The sequence below is a fragment of the Athene noctua genome, chromosome 14 (genome assembly GCF_965140245.1).
Source record: "Athene noctua chromosome 14, bAthNoc1.hap1.1, whole genome shotgun sequence".
Lineage (NCBI taxonomy): Eukaryota > Metazoa > Chordata > Aves > Strigiformes > Strigidae > Athene > Athene noctua.
The window spans coordinates 12085644-12101710 of record NC_134050.1 but is presented as its reverse complement, the minus strand read 5'-3'; the positions used below and the strand labels follow the sequence as shown (position 1 = coordinate 12101710).

At 45.1% G+C, this 16067-nt stretch overlaps 1 protein-coding gene across 5 annotated transcripts in view; it reads left to right on the top strand.

Annotated features, from left to right (window-relative positions):
• Nucleotides 1-15671, top strand: part of PTDSS2 (phosphatidylserine synthase 2) — a 41080-nt gene extending 25409 nt beyond the window's left edge. For all 5 annotated transcript variants that reach the window (XM_074917802.1, XM_074917803.1, XM_074917805.1 and 2 more), the window contains 7 exons: nucleotides 1359-1409; nucleotides 3952-4065; nucleotides 5555-5673; nucleotides 6351-6465; nucleotides 8590-8735; nucleotides 13709-13894; nucleotides 14685-15671. In XM_074917802.1, the coding sequence (XP_074773903.1) occupies nucleotides 1359-1409; nucleotides 3952-4065; nucleotides 5555-5673; nucleotides 6351-6465; nucleotides 8590-8735; nucleotides 13709-13894; nucleotides 14685-14829 (876 nt within the window). In that variant the 3' untranslated portion in view covers nucleotides 14830-15671. The remainder of the gene's footprint in view (nucleotides 1-1358; nucleotides 1410-3951; nucleotides 4066-5554; nucleotides 5674-6350; nucleotides 6466-8589; nucleotides 8736-13708; nucleotides 13895-14684) is intronic.
• Nucleotides 15672-16067: the final 396 nt, after the last annotated feature.

Here is a 16067-nt window from a genome sequence, read left to right as displayed (position 1 = left end):
GGTTGTTATTTCTCACTGGCAAACCAAACACTTGAGATTCAAGGGCAAAGGAATTCTGATTATTTACAACTCCCTGATTGCATGGAGCTGTTAGTGCTTGTGTAGTGAGGGGCACTGAATCCTCTGGGTCTACTGTGTAAGTCTTCAGTGCCTCAGGAACTGGAATAACAGAGCAGTTGTCCTTTTCTAGACCTGCACTCAAACTAGGAGGCAGGCAGGCTGTGCCAGGGGCTTACAGTGGCAGGACTGGTAAGAACCTCTGCTAGATCCATGATGGGGACCTGATAAAGAAATGCATGTTATTGCTGTGGCTTGAACGTGTTCTGCTTCTGTCCCCTTGGAAGGCAAGGAACGTGACATTCAGCATCACAGAGGCAGTTTCCACTTTATCAGTATGATCCTAATTTCAGTTTCTGCCCCTTGAAATTGTTGACTTTTCTTTGAAAATAGATTGTTCACTGTACCTGAGAACAAAGAAACTCAGAAAATGCATCTAATATTTGAAACAACTGAAGCATATTGCTGCATTTTTCATCAAATCACAGAATGGTTTGGGTGGGAAGGGGCCCTAAAGCCCATCCAAAGCCCCGTCCAACCTGGCCTTGAACCCTTCCAGGGAGGGGGCAGCCACAGCTTCTCTGGGCAACCTGTGCCAGGGCCTCACCACCCTCACAGGGAAGAATTTCTTCCTTAGATCTCATCTAAATCTCCCCTCTGTCAGTTTAAAACCGTTACCCCTCATCCTATCCCTGCACCCCCCTGATGACGAGTCCCTCCCCCCTTTCCTGAGCGCCTTTCAGTCCTGGGAGGCCGCTCTAAGGTCTCCCCGGAGCCTTCTCTTCTCCAGCTGAACCCCCCCACCTCTCTCAGCCTGTCCTCACAGGGGAGGGGCTCCAGCCCCCCTGAGCATCTTTGTGGCCTCCTCTGGCCCCACTCGAGCAGGTCCGTGTCCTTCTGCTGTTGGTGCCCCCAGAGCTGGACCCAGCACTGCAGGGGGGTCTCCCAAGAGCAGAGCAGAGGGGGAGAATCCCCCCCTCGCCCTGCTGCCCACACTGCTCTGGGTGCAGCCCAGCACAGGGGTGGCTTTCTGGGCTGCCAGCTCACATTGCTGGCTCACAGGCAGCTTTACACCCACCAACACCCCCAAGTCCTTCTCCTCGGGGCTGCTCTCCAGCCACGCCTCGCCCAGTCTGGGTTTGTGCTGGGGATTGTCCCAACCCATGGGCAGGACCTTGCACTTGGCCTTGTTGAACTCTATGCGGTTTGTACAGGAACATTTTTCTTGGAAAAAAAGTAAGCCTTAAAAATGGGTTATTGTTGCAGTGCAAAGTGACCTACTCTCTCTTCTTGTTTTATAGGACAAGCTGGATGGATTTGTTCCTGCTCATTTTTTTGGCTGGTACCTGAAAGTAAGAATGGCTCTTCTGTTACATTTCTGTTACAGACTATTCTACTTTCAAAGCCTGACTGCTTCTGTTTCAGTGATGCCAGTCTCTATTATCAATGATATTAGTCAGTCATCTGTGAACTAGACTAAGTGTTTGTAATACGTGAAAGGCTTGGGGTGTTTTTATCCCTGACCATGTAGGTCACCTCATTTCTTTCCAAAGTAACATTACATTGACAAACTCCCACCTCCACCGTATTTCTTTCTGAGGTCAGATCAATAAAATTAAAATCCTTTACTCCTGTAGCAGGATAAATGCTTGACTGACCTTTGCATGTAGTGTACAGGGAGGCTGCATTCAGAGGAGGCAGGACAAGTCTGCTGTTACCAGGCAGAGCTGAGTGATGGTTCCCCGTGCCTGTCCGAAGGCAGGCTTTTCCCAGCAGCATCCAAATCAGGATTTTAAATCATTAAATGGCTAGTGGTTTAATTCTTGGTTTTAGTTGGTACCAACCGACTATGGAAGGAATTCCAGTTGTGCTTGTCTCTGGCAGAATGCTTCTAACCCATGTTTTGCTGATTACTTTGGTTTAAATATTAGCTTTTTGTAACCTGAGCAAACTTAGAAGCTAACTTTATTTTGCCCTGCAGATCTTGTTTTCTTTTTTACCTCCAAGACTACCATAAATAATAAACTGAAAAAGCTCAGCCTGTTTTAAAAATAAGCTACAACTGGTGTTTTGCTTTTCCCTTTCAAAAGCACAGATGTATTGCTATGAGTGGTTTGGTTTGGGCTGGGTTTTTTTTTCCCCCATAACCTAAAGATGAGTGTGCTCAGCATGGGGAGACTTTGGCGTCAGATCCACTTGTCGGTGGCTTGCTTTATTAGTGTGCGGAATTGTAAATTTGGAGAAACTTGGATCTTCTTCATCCAAGAGAAATACATTAGAAATATAAATATCAAAATAGATTTTCAGTTACATTCTGGTTTTGTTTTTACAAATAATGTCATCCTGAGGAAAGTTGCCTAAATAGTGAGAACCTGGTAACAAGATGTGAGGGGGTAGTAACCCATTCCTGAGGAGCTAGAATGGGGCAGAATGCTGTTATCTGTCTTGGTCTGAGAGAAGCCTCGTTTTTATCAGAGACTGTTCCTGCAGAAGTGCGTGTGATGATACATCATCTTGACACCCTGCGGTTGGATTTAGGGAGCCCAGCGTACTCCAGGGTGTTTGTGTTGCTAATCTTCAAGGAAACTGCCTGCTATGTTTCTTACTTGTCAGTTAACATATTTTTCTATAAAAAGCTTGGAAGTTGAGTGTGTTGTCTTCATAAACAGATGAGGAGGTTTTGGGGTTTTTTCTTTTTATTTTGGTCTGGTTTGAGTAACAGACTCTTAAGCTACATCTCAAAGCACCAGGATGGCAGTACTGAGAATGAATGTACCTCACTCATCAGAAGTTACTGTGGGCCTCCCCCTTTGCTTTGGAGACACACGTCGTCAGAATAACGTGTGGTAATTCATACCTTATATTTTTCCATCTTCTGGCTGAGGCGCTCAGCACCATGCTGCCAAGCTACGTTTGCTTCTGCAGCATCAGGACGAGCATGTTTGAGGTTGCCACCTTCCATCTGTGCATCCTGCTGAGGATACAGCAGACCAGATACACAGACTCTCTCTGCTCTTATCCACTTAAAAATACAAAATGAAGTGTTGCCACAAATCTCTTCCCTTGTTTTGACAGTACACTGTGATGATACATGTGTTCTAGGACAGCAGCTCAGCTGAATCCTTACACAGAATGTGGAAGATGCTGCTGCTCCTCATAGCTCACCCTGGCAGGCTGCTACCTGGTAGAAAGTAGACCCAGATGTCCCAGCACAGTCAGGAGTGAGGTTTAGTGCAGGAGACTTTTTTAAAGTTTGCATTAAGCAGGCTCTGAAAAGTCTTTTTTGAGCAGCATTATAACAATGCTACCTGTGGTGGTTGAGCACCCAGTAATTCCATTTGTTTAACTCTCTTCTGAATCCCACCTTGCCTGCCTTTATTCTTTTGTGTAATGGTATTAATGTCATCATCTGGCTCTTCAGTGTCTGTCTTGTCTGTGGTGCTGCATACTTGGTAGGCTGAGAGGCCTGTGAGCATTTGGCTTTACTAGACTATCACATGATAAAAATAGGATTGTCATGAGTTTCCTGATCCTTCTCTGGATACTGGAGACAAGATATTCCACTGTAGAAATAACTGGTAAACAAAGCACACCATATGTGTCCTCTGTGTTTACAGTTCGGAAAGGCTAGTCTCATATTCTGTAAGTGATCAGTTTTGAAATTAGGAAAAAAAGTAATAATTTTTCCATACATGGTTGCAGAACTGTAAATCTGAGCAGTGTCTCTGCAGTATTTATGGAGTTCTCCTTTATTTAGATTTCTGAAGGGCATTAGTGTAGGTGCTGTCTGGTTCTGCTCAGTCTGGTGTGCAATTATTCATTTTTGTAATGGTTTTTAGTATGTTGTGCAACCACTGTGGATGTTGTAAAGACTTTTTTTCTCCCTTTATACAGACATTGATGATTCGAGACTGGTGGATGTGTATGATCATCAGTGTAATGTTTGAGTTTCTGGAGTACAGTCTGGAACACCAGCTGCCAAACTTCAGTGAATGCTGGTGGGATCACGTATGTACTGCACAGATCATGATGTGTTTGTCTAAATGGAAGTACAGATTTTTAAAGGGAGGGGTAGGAAGTGGTGAGCACTACAGTATATCCTGTGCATGTGGCCCAAGATGTGTGTGACTGCTGCAGCTCAGGAGCATTGGTGCTTCTCCCTGTTGAGTTTACAGTATGTTTGTCACTGTTTGTAAAATTTTGTGGGCTTTCAAAAGTTCAATATTTGGTTCATTTCACACCAGAGAAAGAATCTGAAGCTTTCCCTGAACATTTTCAAATATTTCTTGATGCTACAAACCATAAAATCTGAAATTAAGAGAAAGGAAAAACTTTGTGTATGAAGTTTCAGATGGTGATTTTTCTTGCCTGTTTAAAAAACCCCAACCAAACACCAAAAAAACAGACTCAGTTCAATTTGTGTCCAGCTCTTCCTTCTGTGCAAACCTATCTTCACTGTTTTCTGAAAAAGTAAATATTACAGTGTTTAGAATTTCTGGTGTGGTTTATAAAAAGGTTTTAAAATCTAAATGTCTGGCCTTACTGAAAAGCTGTATGGTCTTTGCACATGATAGTCTGTGTAACCATTCTTGTCATTCTTGTATTTTAATACTGCTTGTGTATATCTTTTCAAGCCAGAAGGACTACTGTGATCATTTCTGTGGAGAAAAACAAGCTCTATATCTTAAAATTACACACTTTTTAAAAAAAGTTTTCCTATGAAATGTAAATTGGTTACCAGAGTGATCAAAATTATCTATGTTCAGGGCACACAGCTATGGTTCTTAGGTTATTTCGGCTTGGTTTTATTCTTACAGTATTTATTATTTCCCAAGCTTGGAATGATTTGCTACACGGTTGTATTTATAAAAGTACATGCATTATGTATAAAGACATCAAGCAAAGCTATTCTGCCTTCAGAAAAACTTGTTATGAAATTAACACTCTGCTGCTTTGAACGCAGAGGACAACCAACTTTTTTTCAGCTCAAGAGCTCCATCTCCAGAATTAACACTTGGCAATAAGACAGAGCAGGGGGAGAAATCACTTAATTAATTTCACATTCTGAGCCTGGAGATCAGTCATTTCTTTAGCAGGCAGTCTGAAGCTTAAAGAGTAGGCTAAGTTATTGGGCATAGTAAAATCCAGTCTGTAGAAACATGTTCAGATATTTTATTTTTGTGTGTGTGTGTTTCTAAAGTTGTCACTGAACAGAGTGGAGTTGAGCTGGTAGTAAGTAGGAAGAGGTCTGTTGCGTAGCAGAATGAAAACAGCAGAAGAGAATTCGTAGCCGTCATCTGCAGAATGCTTTTGCTTTATCTGAGTAGGCTTGGGCTGGGATTTCCTCCTGACACTTCAGGCAACCTCTTCTCTGGGGATGTTCAGTCCTTGTGACCGAGAGTGTGTCTGCATGTGTGTGTGTGTGCGCCTGTAGTATCCTCCCTTTTACAAGCTGTAGTGGTTCTTCTCCAGCAGTGCTGTGTTTTTCTCCTTTCAGTGGATAATGGATGTGATCTTATGTAATGGATTGGGAATTTACTGTGGGATGAAGACGCTGTCTTGGCTTTCTTTGAAAACGTACAAATGGCAAGGACTTTGGAACATTCCTACATACAAGTAAGTTGGTGTAGAAAGTAACTCCACAGGCAGTAGCACAGTGCAAGGTTTGGGCCCGTGTGAAAGATCATGGTTCTTGCAGGGTTGTTCTGTTTGGGTTCGTGTGAATTAAAGAATTCGTGTGTGTTTAGATGACTCGAGTATCTGGTAACTATTACTGTGGGGAACCTTGTTTAGGAGAGTTTTATTTAACTTGCGAATGAAATTGTTGAACATATACCTGTCTGTCATGAGTTTATTTAGTGAAATTGCTAAAGGAGGTGCAGGAATCCAGGTCAGGATCATACTCGTCCGTTCACAGTGAGGATCTGTTTGGTCCTTGTGCAAATAATGCGTTCCCTAGTAAGCACAACTCCATAGTAACTGGGACACTTAAAATTTAATAACCCCCTTGTAGTCTTGTACCAGCAATGCACTGTCCTTTCCTGTCATGTGCATTTGCTTAGCAAAGCAGAGCTGAGGGGCTGCTTGCTGCAGTGGTGTAGTATATTAAACTGTAAAATGATGGTCCAAATAACAGGCTTCTCTAACACAGAATGTTAATCTCATGAAGTAGTAATTTTTATGGAGTAAGTGGAGGCATTTTGCATATGTAAATTGGTATCTCAAATGGAAATGTTATTAGATGTCTCTTATGTGCTGTTTCCTAACATTGTGTTCTGCTTTTTTTTTTTCAGAGGAAAAATGAAGAGAATTGTCTTCCAGTTCACCCCATATAGCTGGGTGAAGTTTGAGTGGAAGCCAGCATCCAGCTTACGCAGATGGCTAGCAGTTTGTGGCATAATCTTTGTAGTAAGGAAACTTCACTGTTTTTTTCTTTATAATTTGATTTAATGTTTTGTAACACTCGAGCAACTTACAGACAGTAACTTAGGCTGGAACTTTGAGCTGGTGATGTTTCTTTAGTCGGGGCTGGAAGAGATGACTTCCAAACCCTGCAGCAGAGGGGTCTGTTTCCATCTCTCTGGGACAGGTTACAGATTCATTGCATAAGTATTTGTTCTTGCTTGCTGAACGATGTTGATTAGCAATGCAGGCAATATAAACTGGGAGCTACGCATAATTCAGCAACTGCTGCTACCAAAACCATTGGCTTTGGCTGAAAGTGGCTTGTTCCTGTCCTGAGCAGCTACGTGCCACATTATGGCTGGAGAAGGCTGCACCCAGAGCTGTCTGTGTGCTAGCTCTGAGCAGCATGTCTCCTGAAGCACACTGGTTTGTTTCGGATAATATTTTTATGCAAACTTAATAATTCAGTTATCCTAGATAGCATACGTGATGGTGTTAACAGTATCCAGGTTGACCAGTTCAGGTGACGAGGCTCCCCCGCTTAGACAAAAGAGAACGTTGGCCTCTCCGCCGGTGACAACAAACGGACAGTGTACCTCCCTGATCCGGCCTTGGTCCAGCCAGCTGGGTGGCTGAACTGTTGTGGGCATCTTGCATTCACAACTTCCATTTCACAGACACAAGTATTGCACATGTGACACTGATGTGGAGGGTAAATTTGACAGTTTAAGTGCTTTTTCCCCACTCCTGCCTCTTGTCAGCTGGGGGATTTGGCCTTTGTGTTAGGCTGTCACTTGGCTCTGTTCTGAGCAACTCAGGCTTCAATTTGGCAACTGTGAAGTTTAACGAAAAAAACCTCGTGTCACTTCTAGTGATTCCAGAGACAATGGGCACTATCCAGTTTCTGTATGACTGCTGTGGTACAGGATATAACTCTGTGGTTTTTAAGTTGCTAGTACAGCACAGCTTTAAGTATCTTGAAATATGTGGAATAGGAAATCTGGTGGTTTATTGCGGGGTCTGCCCTGTGCAGTTCCCTGCTGGGTGGGACACAGCAGTCGGCTTGGCAAGCCACCCCACCCCACCCTTGATAAAATATCACTTCATGCCGATGCCGAGCTGCAGACCTGGGTGTGATCGGGAGCAAGGAGCTGCCTGTAAGCGGGCAGCAGCACGCAGCAGCGCCGGCAGTGAGGGCCAGGCAGCTGGCAGACCCAGGCTGTTAAATACAAGTTGATGTCCCCTTATTTCCACTAAGAAAACATTTGCCAAGTTCACACAGCACAGCAGAGGTGCTGAAGTTCCCAGAGCTTATGGGAGAAGTAAAGTAACTGTGCCTCCATCAACAAAACGCAGGTTCCTCTGTGTGTACTCACAACTTTGCACCCTGAAGAATTCGAGTTTTGGGTGCTGGAGCAGATTTTGCAACTGAGAGATGCCACTGAATTTATACTAGTCTTTGGAACGATAACATTTCTTTTAGCAAAGCCCAGCTTCAGCTGATAGTTTCTAAGCAGCTTCAGGTATTGGCTCACTCCTTTGGATTAAACAGTGCTTAATGCCATTTGTTATCACTTATTTTGAAGTGGGAAACTTGTGTCTGCTCGCTCACTTAATCATGCTGCCAGGGCAGCTCACTTGGGAACGTCTTGCTATAAATGTATAACCAGTTCTCCTGAGCTGGCTTTGGCAGTGACGTTTGCACAACTGTAAAATAAATGAAACAAAAAAAAAAAAACAACCCAGGATGTGCTGCTCATGTCTCTTGTTATTTTGGGGTTCCCTCAGTCAGATTTTAAATGACAATGAAAGGACAAGTTGTTGCTTTTTGGATTTGTTATTGGTAGTTCTGCGCGTTCTTCAAACTCCTGATAAACTTGTTCCAAATTAGAGGCAGTGTTCGTCCAGCTTTCTGTCATGGTTTTTTAATACCTCTTCCAACACACAGAAAACTTTTTAAAACTGTTCTTGGTCACTATTGCAACTGGTGATGGTGTGCTCAGTAATATGGAGTAGGACTTTGTGGAATTCAAGACATGATGGGGGGAGTCATGCAGGGAGAGAGGGAGATTCCAGGCTTCATTCAGTGAAGTCTTCTGCACGTAATTAAAATGTCCTTTTTCTCAGTTTTTATTGGCAGAGCTGAACACATTTTACTTGAAGTTTGTCCTTTGGATGCCACCAGAACACTACTTGGTCCTGTTACGACTTGTCTTTTTTGTCAATGTGGGAGGTGTGGCTATGAGGGAGATCTACGACTTCATGGACGACCCGTAAGCCAGTCCTCTTGTGTATATACCATGTCAAGCTTCACTTGCTTTATTTTGAATTTGCTCCAGCTTGTTGGCATCCATCTCAGGGCAATAGCTCAGCTTGTTGGGGACAAAAGACCTAATCCCAAAGCATCTGCTTTGTGTTCTTTTGTTTTGGAGGTGAAATTCTGACTACATCTGGTTAGAGAACAGCTGCTGATAAGGGCATTCTGTGTGCACTGTTTTTAACCTCAGTTTTTAATAAATGATCACTCTTTTGAGAATGGAACGTGTAAATTAGATGGAGTGCCACTGGCTCGTGGGCAGAGGAGTACTGAACTCCGATTTCAGATTGATAGCCAGGAACAAGAGTCCTTGGATGAACCTTCTAAGGACAACAGGGCCCAAACTGAAAAAAATGTGTTTCTTAAAGGCACTTCTTTTCTTGAGCTGTCTTCCAGCTGGTCCCTGGTCCTCTGCAGCTCTCGTGGCCTCCTCTTGCAGATCAGAGCACCCTTCATAGCAACGTATATTGAAGGCGAGGTGCACCCGTACACAACAGTGCATGTACTTTCAGACTGTTCCTACTTATGCATCATATTTGTCCTTGCTGCTTTTGTTTCTGCAGACCATGTAAGACCTGAGAAAGCTTTGTTCTCAAAATCACGTTTTCTTTTAAGTTTTAGTAGTAATGTCACAAATTGCCTGAGCCCACATCTTAAGTCTAAGACAACGTCTGGCTTCGAGGATGTTCATTGTCTGTCGCTGACCAACGCAAAAGTGTCTGTGTTCAGAATTTAGGGTTCCACCATTCTCTGAAGATCAGTTTCCCTTGCAAGGCTTTGACTCCTAGAGCTGGGAAGAAGGGCCAGCCCACATTGCTTAGTCGGATTTCAGGACATTCAGCAGTGGCAGGCTGCCCCTGCCTTTGGTGTCGGACCTACTGGTTGGGACGTGCCTCCAACTCCAAGGTAAGAAGAGGTCTCTGCCTCTCGCTGGTCAGCTCCTCTCCTTAGCGCCATTCACAATCTTCTGGTCCTTGTGTTTGGGTTGGAAAAACTCCTCTGCGCCCTGTTCAACCACATGGCATAACATTGAAATCGGGAGAATCATCAGTCACCAGTGCCTCATTGCTGACTCAGTTTGCCATTCCTTCCGTGAGCTGGAGCAGTTCATCCAGCCAGCAGAGACTCATCCCGACCTGCATGTCTTCATCACTGCCACCACCACCGGCTCTTCTGGCTCTCCTGGTGGGTGAGGGGACTACCCCTCTTGCTTTTGAGGCTCTCGGCTCTGCTTGATGCACCTCAGAGCTGACCTCATCAGACTGTTCATGCCGAGGGGCAGAGCCTAGCATCTGGTCCTACCCAGTGTCTTCTCTGCGAAGGCTTTTGCAGACGGACTTCAAATCCTTTGTGCGTTTCAGGTCATCCAAGCAGAGATAATCTACCCCCGTTTTACCAACTGAACTGGGTGTGTTTTCACTTGCCAAGGAACCAAGGAACCTGTTGTGTTGTAGGGAGAAGCTGCTGGGCAAGAGCAGGCTGTACCAGAGGCTCCCGGCTGACAGCACTTGAGAAACCTTCCTGACCTTTTCCTTTTGAGAACTCATTCAACTTCTTAGTGGACAAAGGTTGGAATATTCCATTGACCTTCCCTGTCAGAAACATGGCTTGTTGCCTTGGCTGGCAGTGATGGGATTGTCTGAGATAAGCTGATTAGATCTCTTCAGCTAACCTTGCAGAACATAGTCTAGAAAGCAGTGAAGTTCAAATACGAAGACTTTCTTTTTCTCATTCAGGATTATTAGTATCTGCAGACAGTTCTAGGGCATTGCTTTCAGGAACTTGCTCTGAGCATGGTGACAATAAAGTACCTAGAATTGAAATAGTCCAAGAGGAGGGGTGGTTCTTGAAGCTGTTCTCCAGCTCTTGCCCACCACGCTCCTCCTGGCATCAACATGCTGCCTCCGGAGTTCGGGAAATACTCTTGACCAGAAGTGTAGTGATGTCAGAGTCTGTAGCATTTCACCTTGTCACATCTTCTAGTCTTAAGTCTCTTCCAAGGAGTCTGCACTGAGGCCATGAATTTTAATCCCATTCATCAAATAAAAAAAGGACTTTTCTTTAAAATCTTTCCTGAGTAAAAGGGCAGGAAACCAACTTTCCTCCGCAGCTTTAGGTTCTGCACAGTTCTTCTGTTGGGGTTGCCTTCAATTCTTTTGTCAGCGTGCTGTCATTAGTGAAAAAAGACGATGGCAAATGAGGAGGCAGATCAGCAAAGCAGAAATCTGACCTAGTCATCTGAACAGCTTGAGTCCACAGCGAGACATTTGCTGTTTCGTTTTTTCTGTCTCTCTGTGTTAAGGCTGGTTTCTGCCCTTTTAATCTGTCATAGGAGATGAGCCACCTGGAGCAGTTTCTGAAGTCCTTTCATCCGAGTTGGCCAAGGCGGGATGCTGTTTAAAATGGAATCCACTCATCCCAGCTGCATCAGCAAGAACCTACACTCGATTTACTGCATCATATTTTTTTTCCCCCGTATATTTGAATGATTTTGTGCAGCTTGAACTTCCGTATTGTGTCAAACATGACTCTCTGGCCTCATGTTTAAGAAACTGTGTTTTGTGTGCTTGACTTGCAATGACTGCCCTGGATTCAGGAGAGGGAAGAGAAGCTCTGTTTGCTCTCCGTGCTCAGATCCTTCCCAGATAGTGAGAATCCAGGGGGATGCAGAGGAGCAGGTGTGGCTGGGCAGTGGGAAAAGGCCGGCTGAAGGAAGGCTGCTCTCCCCAGTGCAGCTGCCTGCATCTGATGAGAAGAGAGGAAGAGAAACTGAGAGCCAACGTGCAGCTGCAGCTCGCTCTGGCCCAGCACGTCGGGAGGTGCTTGTGGAACCAGGCAGGGTCCAGCTGGAGGCGGCGGGTGGGCTCGTTTCTCTGCCTGGCAGAGCAGCCACTCCAAGGAAATCCTGATCAGGGGTTTGTTAGGTAGCTACTTTTTTGTCCACTGCATGGTGAAACCAGCAAGGAAGTACATCCCAGAGAGCTTGAGTATCACAGCATCGCTAGGCTGGTGCTTCAGCCCGACTGGAGCCGCCCACCGCAGCGGCCAGAGGCCGGACCAGCGTCTCTCACTGCTGCAGAGGCCTTGTGAGGTGCCCAGCCCTCCCTCCCACCCCTGATGGGGTTTGTCACACCATTTTGCTCCCCATCTCGTCCGTCCTGCCACAGTAGTGCTGCTGCTTTACACCCAGTTCTCCCTGGGGGTGTTTCACTTCCATCTTACGCTGTGGTAGGAATGGAATAACAGAGCTGGACTAAGGAGGAGGGACCTGGCAGGAAAATGGTTTTGGGGATAAACTGTGGTTGAGGGAGAGGGAAATGCCCTCTGCAGAACAGATGCTCCCTTGGATTGAAGCAGAGACATGTAGAACAGGGGCAGAATATAGAGGTCAAGAACTGCCACCTTGTAAGTTCAGTTGGTGGCGCTTCTGTTTGCGTGGTTCATCTCAGGCCTCTTAGAGTCATAATCAGTTAAGGGCTGACGGGAAAGTGCACCAAAGTGCTTTGTGTGGTTTTAAAATAAAACACACCATCCAAAGGCTGCTGGGAAAAGTTAGTTATGTGTGTTTGCTGGTGAAACAGCTGGTGATTGTGGTGGTTGAGGGTATTGCTTTTCTCAGGTTCAGTCTTGATTCAAAGCAGTTGGATTTCAGGAAACATTTAATTAAATCATGCCTTTGGAGAAAAAGAAAAAAAAAGTAAAAAATGTGCAACTTCTAGTAGCTTTCTCTTGATTCTTTCCTCTAATGGGAATAAAATCCCACTTTAGATTCAGAAGATGGGTGGTGAAAGAACAAAAATTTAGTCTACCAAGCAGGAAGTGATGTCCTTGACTCTGCTGTTGGATAGCAGGTGTGCACGCAGCCATGGTGTTGCAGTGGGCAGTTCAGTGCAATCCAGTGCATAAAAAAGGGCTTGTTCTGTTGCCCAAACAGAACACCACTGGGTTACAGTCTGGTGAGTCAGGTCAGTAAGCTGTAAAAAGGTCCAGTTAGAAATGCCGTGGAGGGAGCAGGTTGAGGAGCGGAGGCTCTGGCTGGTTTAGCACAAGCAACTGAGCCGGTTTCGAGCCGAAAGCTGTTCCTGTGAGAGTGATGACGTTTCCTGACAGCAGGTGTAGGTATTTTGGGGTGTTTGATTTCCCATGCAGGACTAGGTGACCCAAAAGATGGTATGTTTTCAATCTCTCCTCCTGCAAGTAGAGCCTCTGGATAGATGGCTTGATTTTACTGCAGTTTAATTTCTAGCATTACTGATTGATGAGCCCTTCACTAGACTTGTACACAGCACTGCGCTTCTCACTGACTTGTCTGGTACTGCTTAAAAACAAACCCTGGGGATTAAATATTAATCATGTATTTGCCCAAGGTTGTGTTGTCCTAGAAGTGAAATGCTGTCCTTGTGTCTTCCAGTATCTTGCCTGTTTGTTATTGAACGTTCTTTCAAAATCCGTTCAGAGATCATTAGTGACAGCTCATTGAATACCTTTTTGGGAAGAGAGTGAGTTGCAGAATGCAATTATACGGGAGGTAAATATGGTCACAACAGAGTGACTTGACGTTTGCAGAGGAAATTTGGGAGTAGAGCTCCTGTTCCATCCCATACCCTGAACCTCAGCTGATCTCAAGCTGGTCAGATAGCTGGTTTATGTAGATTTACCAATACTCTAAAAACGGGGATACTTCCTTGCATCACGTGTTGATGAAGTTTAACTTCCCATGTTTTTAGAGCCTCTGAGAGGAAACTTAAGTAACACCAACCTGAAAGTTGTCAGCCTGCGTAGCCTTAGTATGTGTGTAATCCAGACTAGGCTTTTAGAATTGTATAAAGCTGAATGAAATAATTACCCCACCTGTATTTTTATGAATATTTCTCTGAATGCTTAATTTTATAGCAATAGCTTTGTTTTACCTGTGCGTTTGTTTTGCAGGAAGTTCTATAAGAAGTTGGGTCAGCAGGCATGGCTGGTTGCTGCTATTACTGCCACGGAGTTTCTGATCGTCGTGAAGTACGATCCCTATACGCTCACGCTTTCTCTTCCTTTCTACATCACCCAGTGCTGGATCTTGGGGATTATACTTGTGCTCACTTGGACAGCCTGGCGTTTCTTCATTCGGTAAGCAGGGTTTGAGGCCCTGTGGTCAGGCCTAGCCCGGGTCTGGGGGGGAGTTGCTCTGGACATCTAATCAACAGCGCATCTTTGACGTGTGCTGTCATCAGCCTTCAGTTCCTCCTGAAGATAGAGCACAGCCCTGGGATGGCTGCAGCTGCTGTGGTTTGCTGTAGGAATTATTAAATAAACAGGGAGTTTTCTGTGCATGTTCCTGGCAGTTTTTTGTCTGGATCAGCTGTGGTCTTTGTGGGACTATCACGTTAGTGTCGCTGCAGGAGCAGGTGAACAGTGAAGTGCCTTACTCTACCTGGGTGAGTGATGTGTGCTCTGAGTTAGACAAGACTGAGACGCTTTGCAGCTTCATTGCAGGAACAGTCTGCTGTGCTAGTGTTGTCTGAGCTGCCCCAGCGTCAGCGACAAGTCAGCCAAGTTAAATGCTCTCGGTTTGGATGCTGCTCTGTAAAAGTAAATGAAAAGCAGCTGCACAAGGCTGAAAGGATGACACTGATCTGTAGAGGAGGCCCTGTGTAGCAGCAGTGGCTGCTCTTGCTGGGCATGCTGTCCTGTTAAGCTTGTGGAAGAGCTGGTAACAGCCAGACTGCTGGCAAGAAACACAAATTTCAAGTGAGTCGGTGCCATCAGCCATTCTAGAAATGTGCAGCCAAAAGACTCAAGTGGGTTAAGTTATCCCAAGAGCACTTGCATCCAGAACAGACTTGCCTTCTTGTCTTTATTGTATATTGGAACTGTTGCTTCACATCACTGGTTCATGTCTGTTTGGTTTTCTTTCTAGTGACATCACTTTGCGGTATAAGGAGATAAGGCGACAGCAGCAAGAGCACAAATACGAAAAGGACAAATGCTTGAGCAATGGTGATGGACTCTCATCGATACTGGATGAACAAAATGGGAACAAACTAAGGGAGAGGAAACTTTGAGCAACAAAGGGCTAAAAGGAACTCGTAGTGCTCAAGTTGGCCTGGACAGTTTCAACCTTATCCTACCTAACTTGTAATTTTCATTGTTAGCTTTCCAACGTGTGAAAATCCTCTCGAGGGGAAGATGTCACTTTGACACACACACCCTTTCTCCTCGTGTACACCTAGTCAGAGTCGGAGAAAGTCTGTGTAGAGGGAAGTCAGAACCAAAACGGTTGCGACGCGATGGGATCTTCATTCAGGCGTGTTGTATGTCTTCCTTGAAACCAGGGTTTGGAGACAAGGGGCTTTCAAACAAAGCGCAAAGGGAATCTAGCTGATCTATTCCCAGTAAACTGTGAGATTCTGATTTTGACGTTTGGGCATTAGGAACACTTGTTTTGGAGTGTACAGATACCAGACACAGGAAAGGAATTATTTCTTTTTTTCTGCTGAAACTACCTTGAGCTGTGGAGTAAGATTGTGTAAAGTGTTCAGCCACCAACTGACAGAACTGCAGTGAGAAAAACAGATAAACTGAAACTCGTGAACAAGTTGCGTAACTTGCACAGAATGTAATACAGTACACTACTGTTACAGCCCCTGTAGTACGGGGGTTATTGCCTTTCTCTAAACTGACTTTCCACATCCTGGAATAGCCTACAATAGTTTTATGTTGTATCACAGCTCTAGGGAGACAGACAACTTCTCCTTAGTTCTCTTTTTTTTAAAAAAAAAATTTCTTTTAGTCTTAGTCATCTCTTAAATGTAAGGGAAGGGTAAATAAGAAAGGTCAACCTGCCTTTCCTTTGCTTCATGGAGTAAAATATATTGCAAGCAGAAAGCTGGAAGTTACTCCGTCAGTCTTAAGTTATTTGCCTTATTGTTTTAGTTTGCTTACCAAGAGGGTTTCATTCTCAGTGTCTGCTGCAGGGGCAGGTCAGGTTCTGCCACCCCCAGAGCTGCCCCGTTCCTGCCGAGGTACCTCCAGGCTGAGCGATCTCCTGTGTCCAGCTGGAAGAGGCTTCTCCGCAGCCCCTCACGCGAGAGCTGCCGGGATGTGCCAGCCCCGGGGAGAGCGCAGCGAGGCAGCAGCGGCCTCCCGAGCGGCCGCGGGGGTCTGCAGGCCAGGCCAGGCAGCGGTACTGCTGGTGACTCAGCATCTAGGAAAAGAAACTGGAAACCTGGGCCGCTTTTTCTATTTCTTTGGGGGTCATTATTTCAAAATGTTAAGTGCTACACTAAGCATCAGTTTTGTA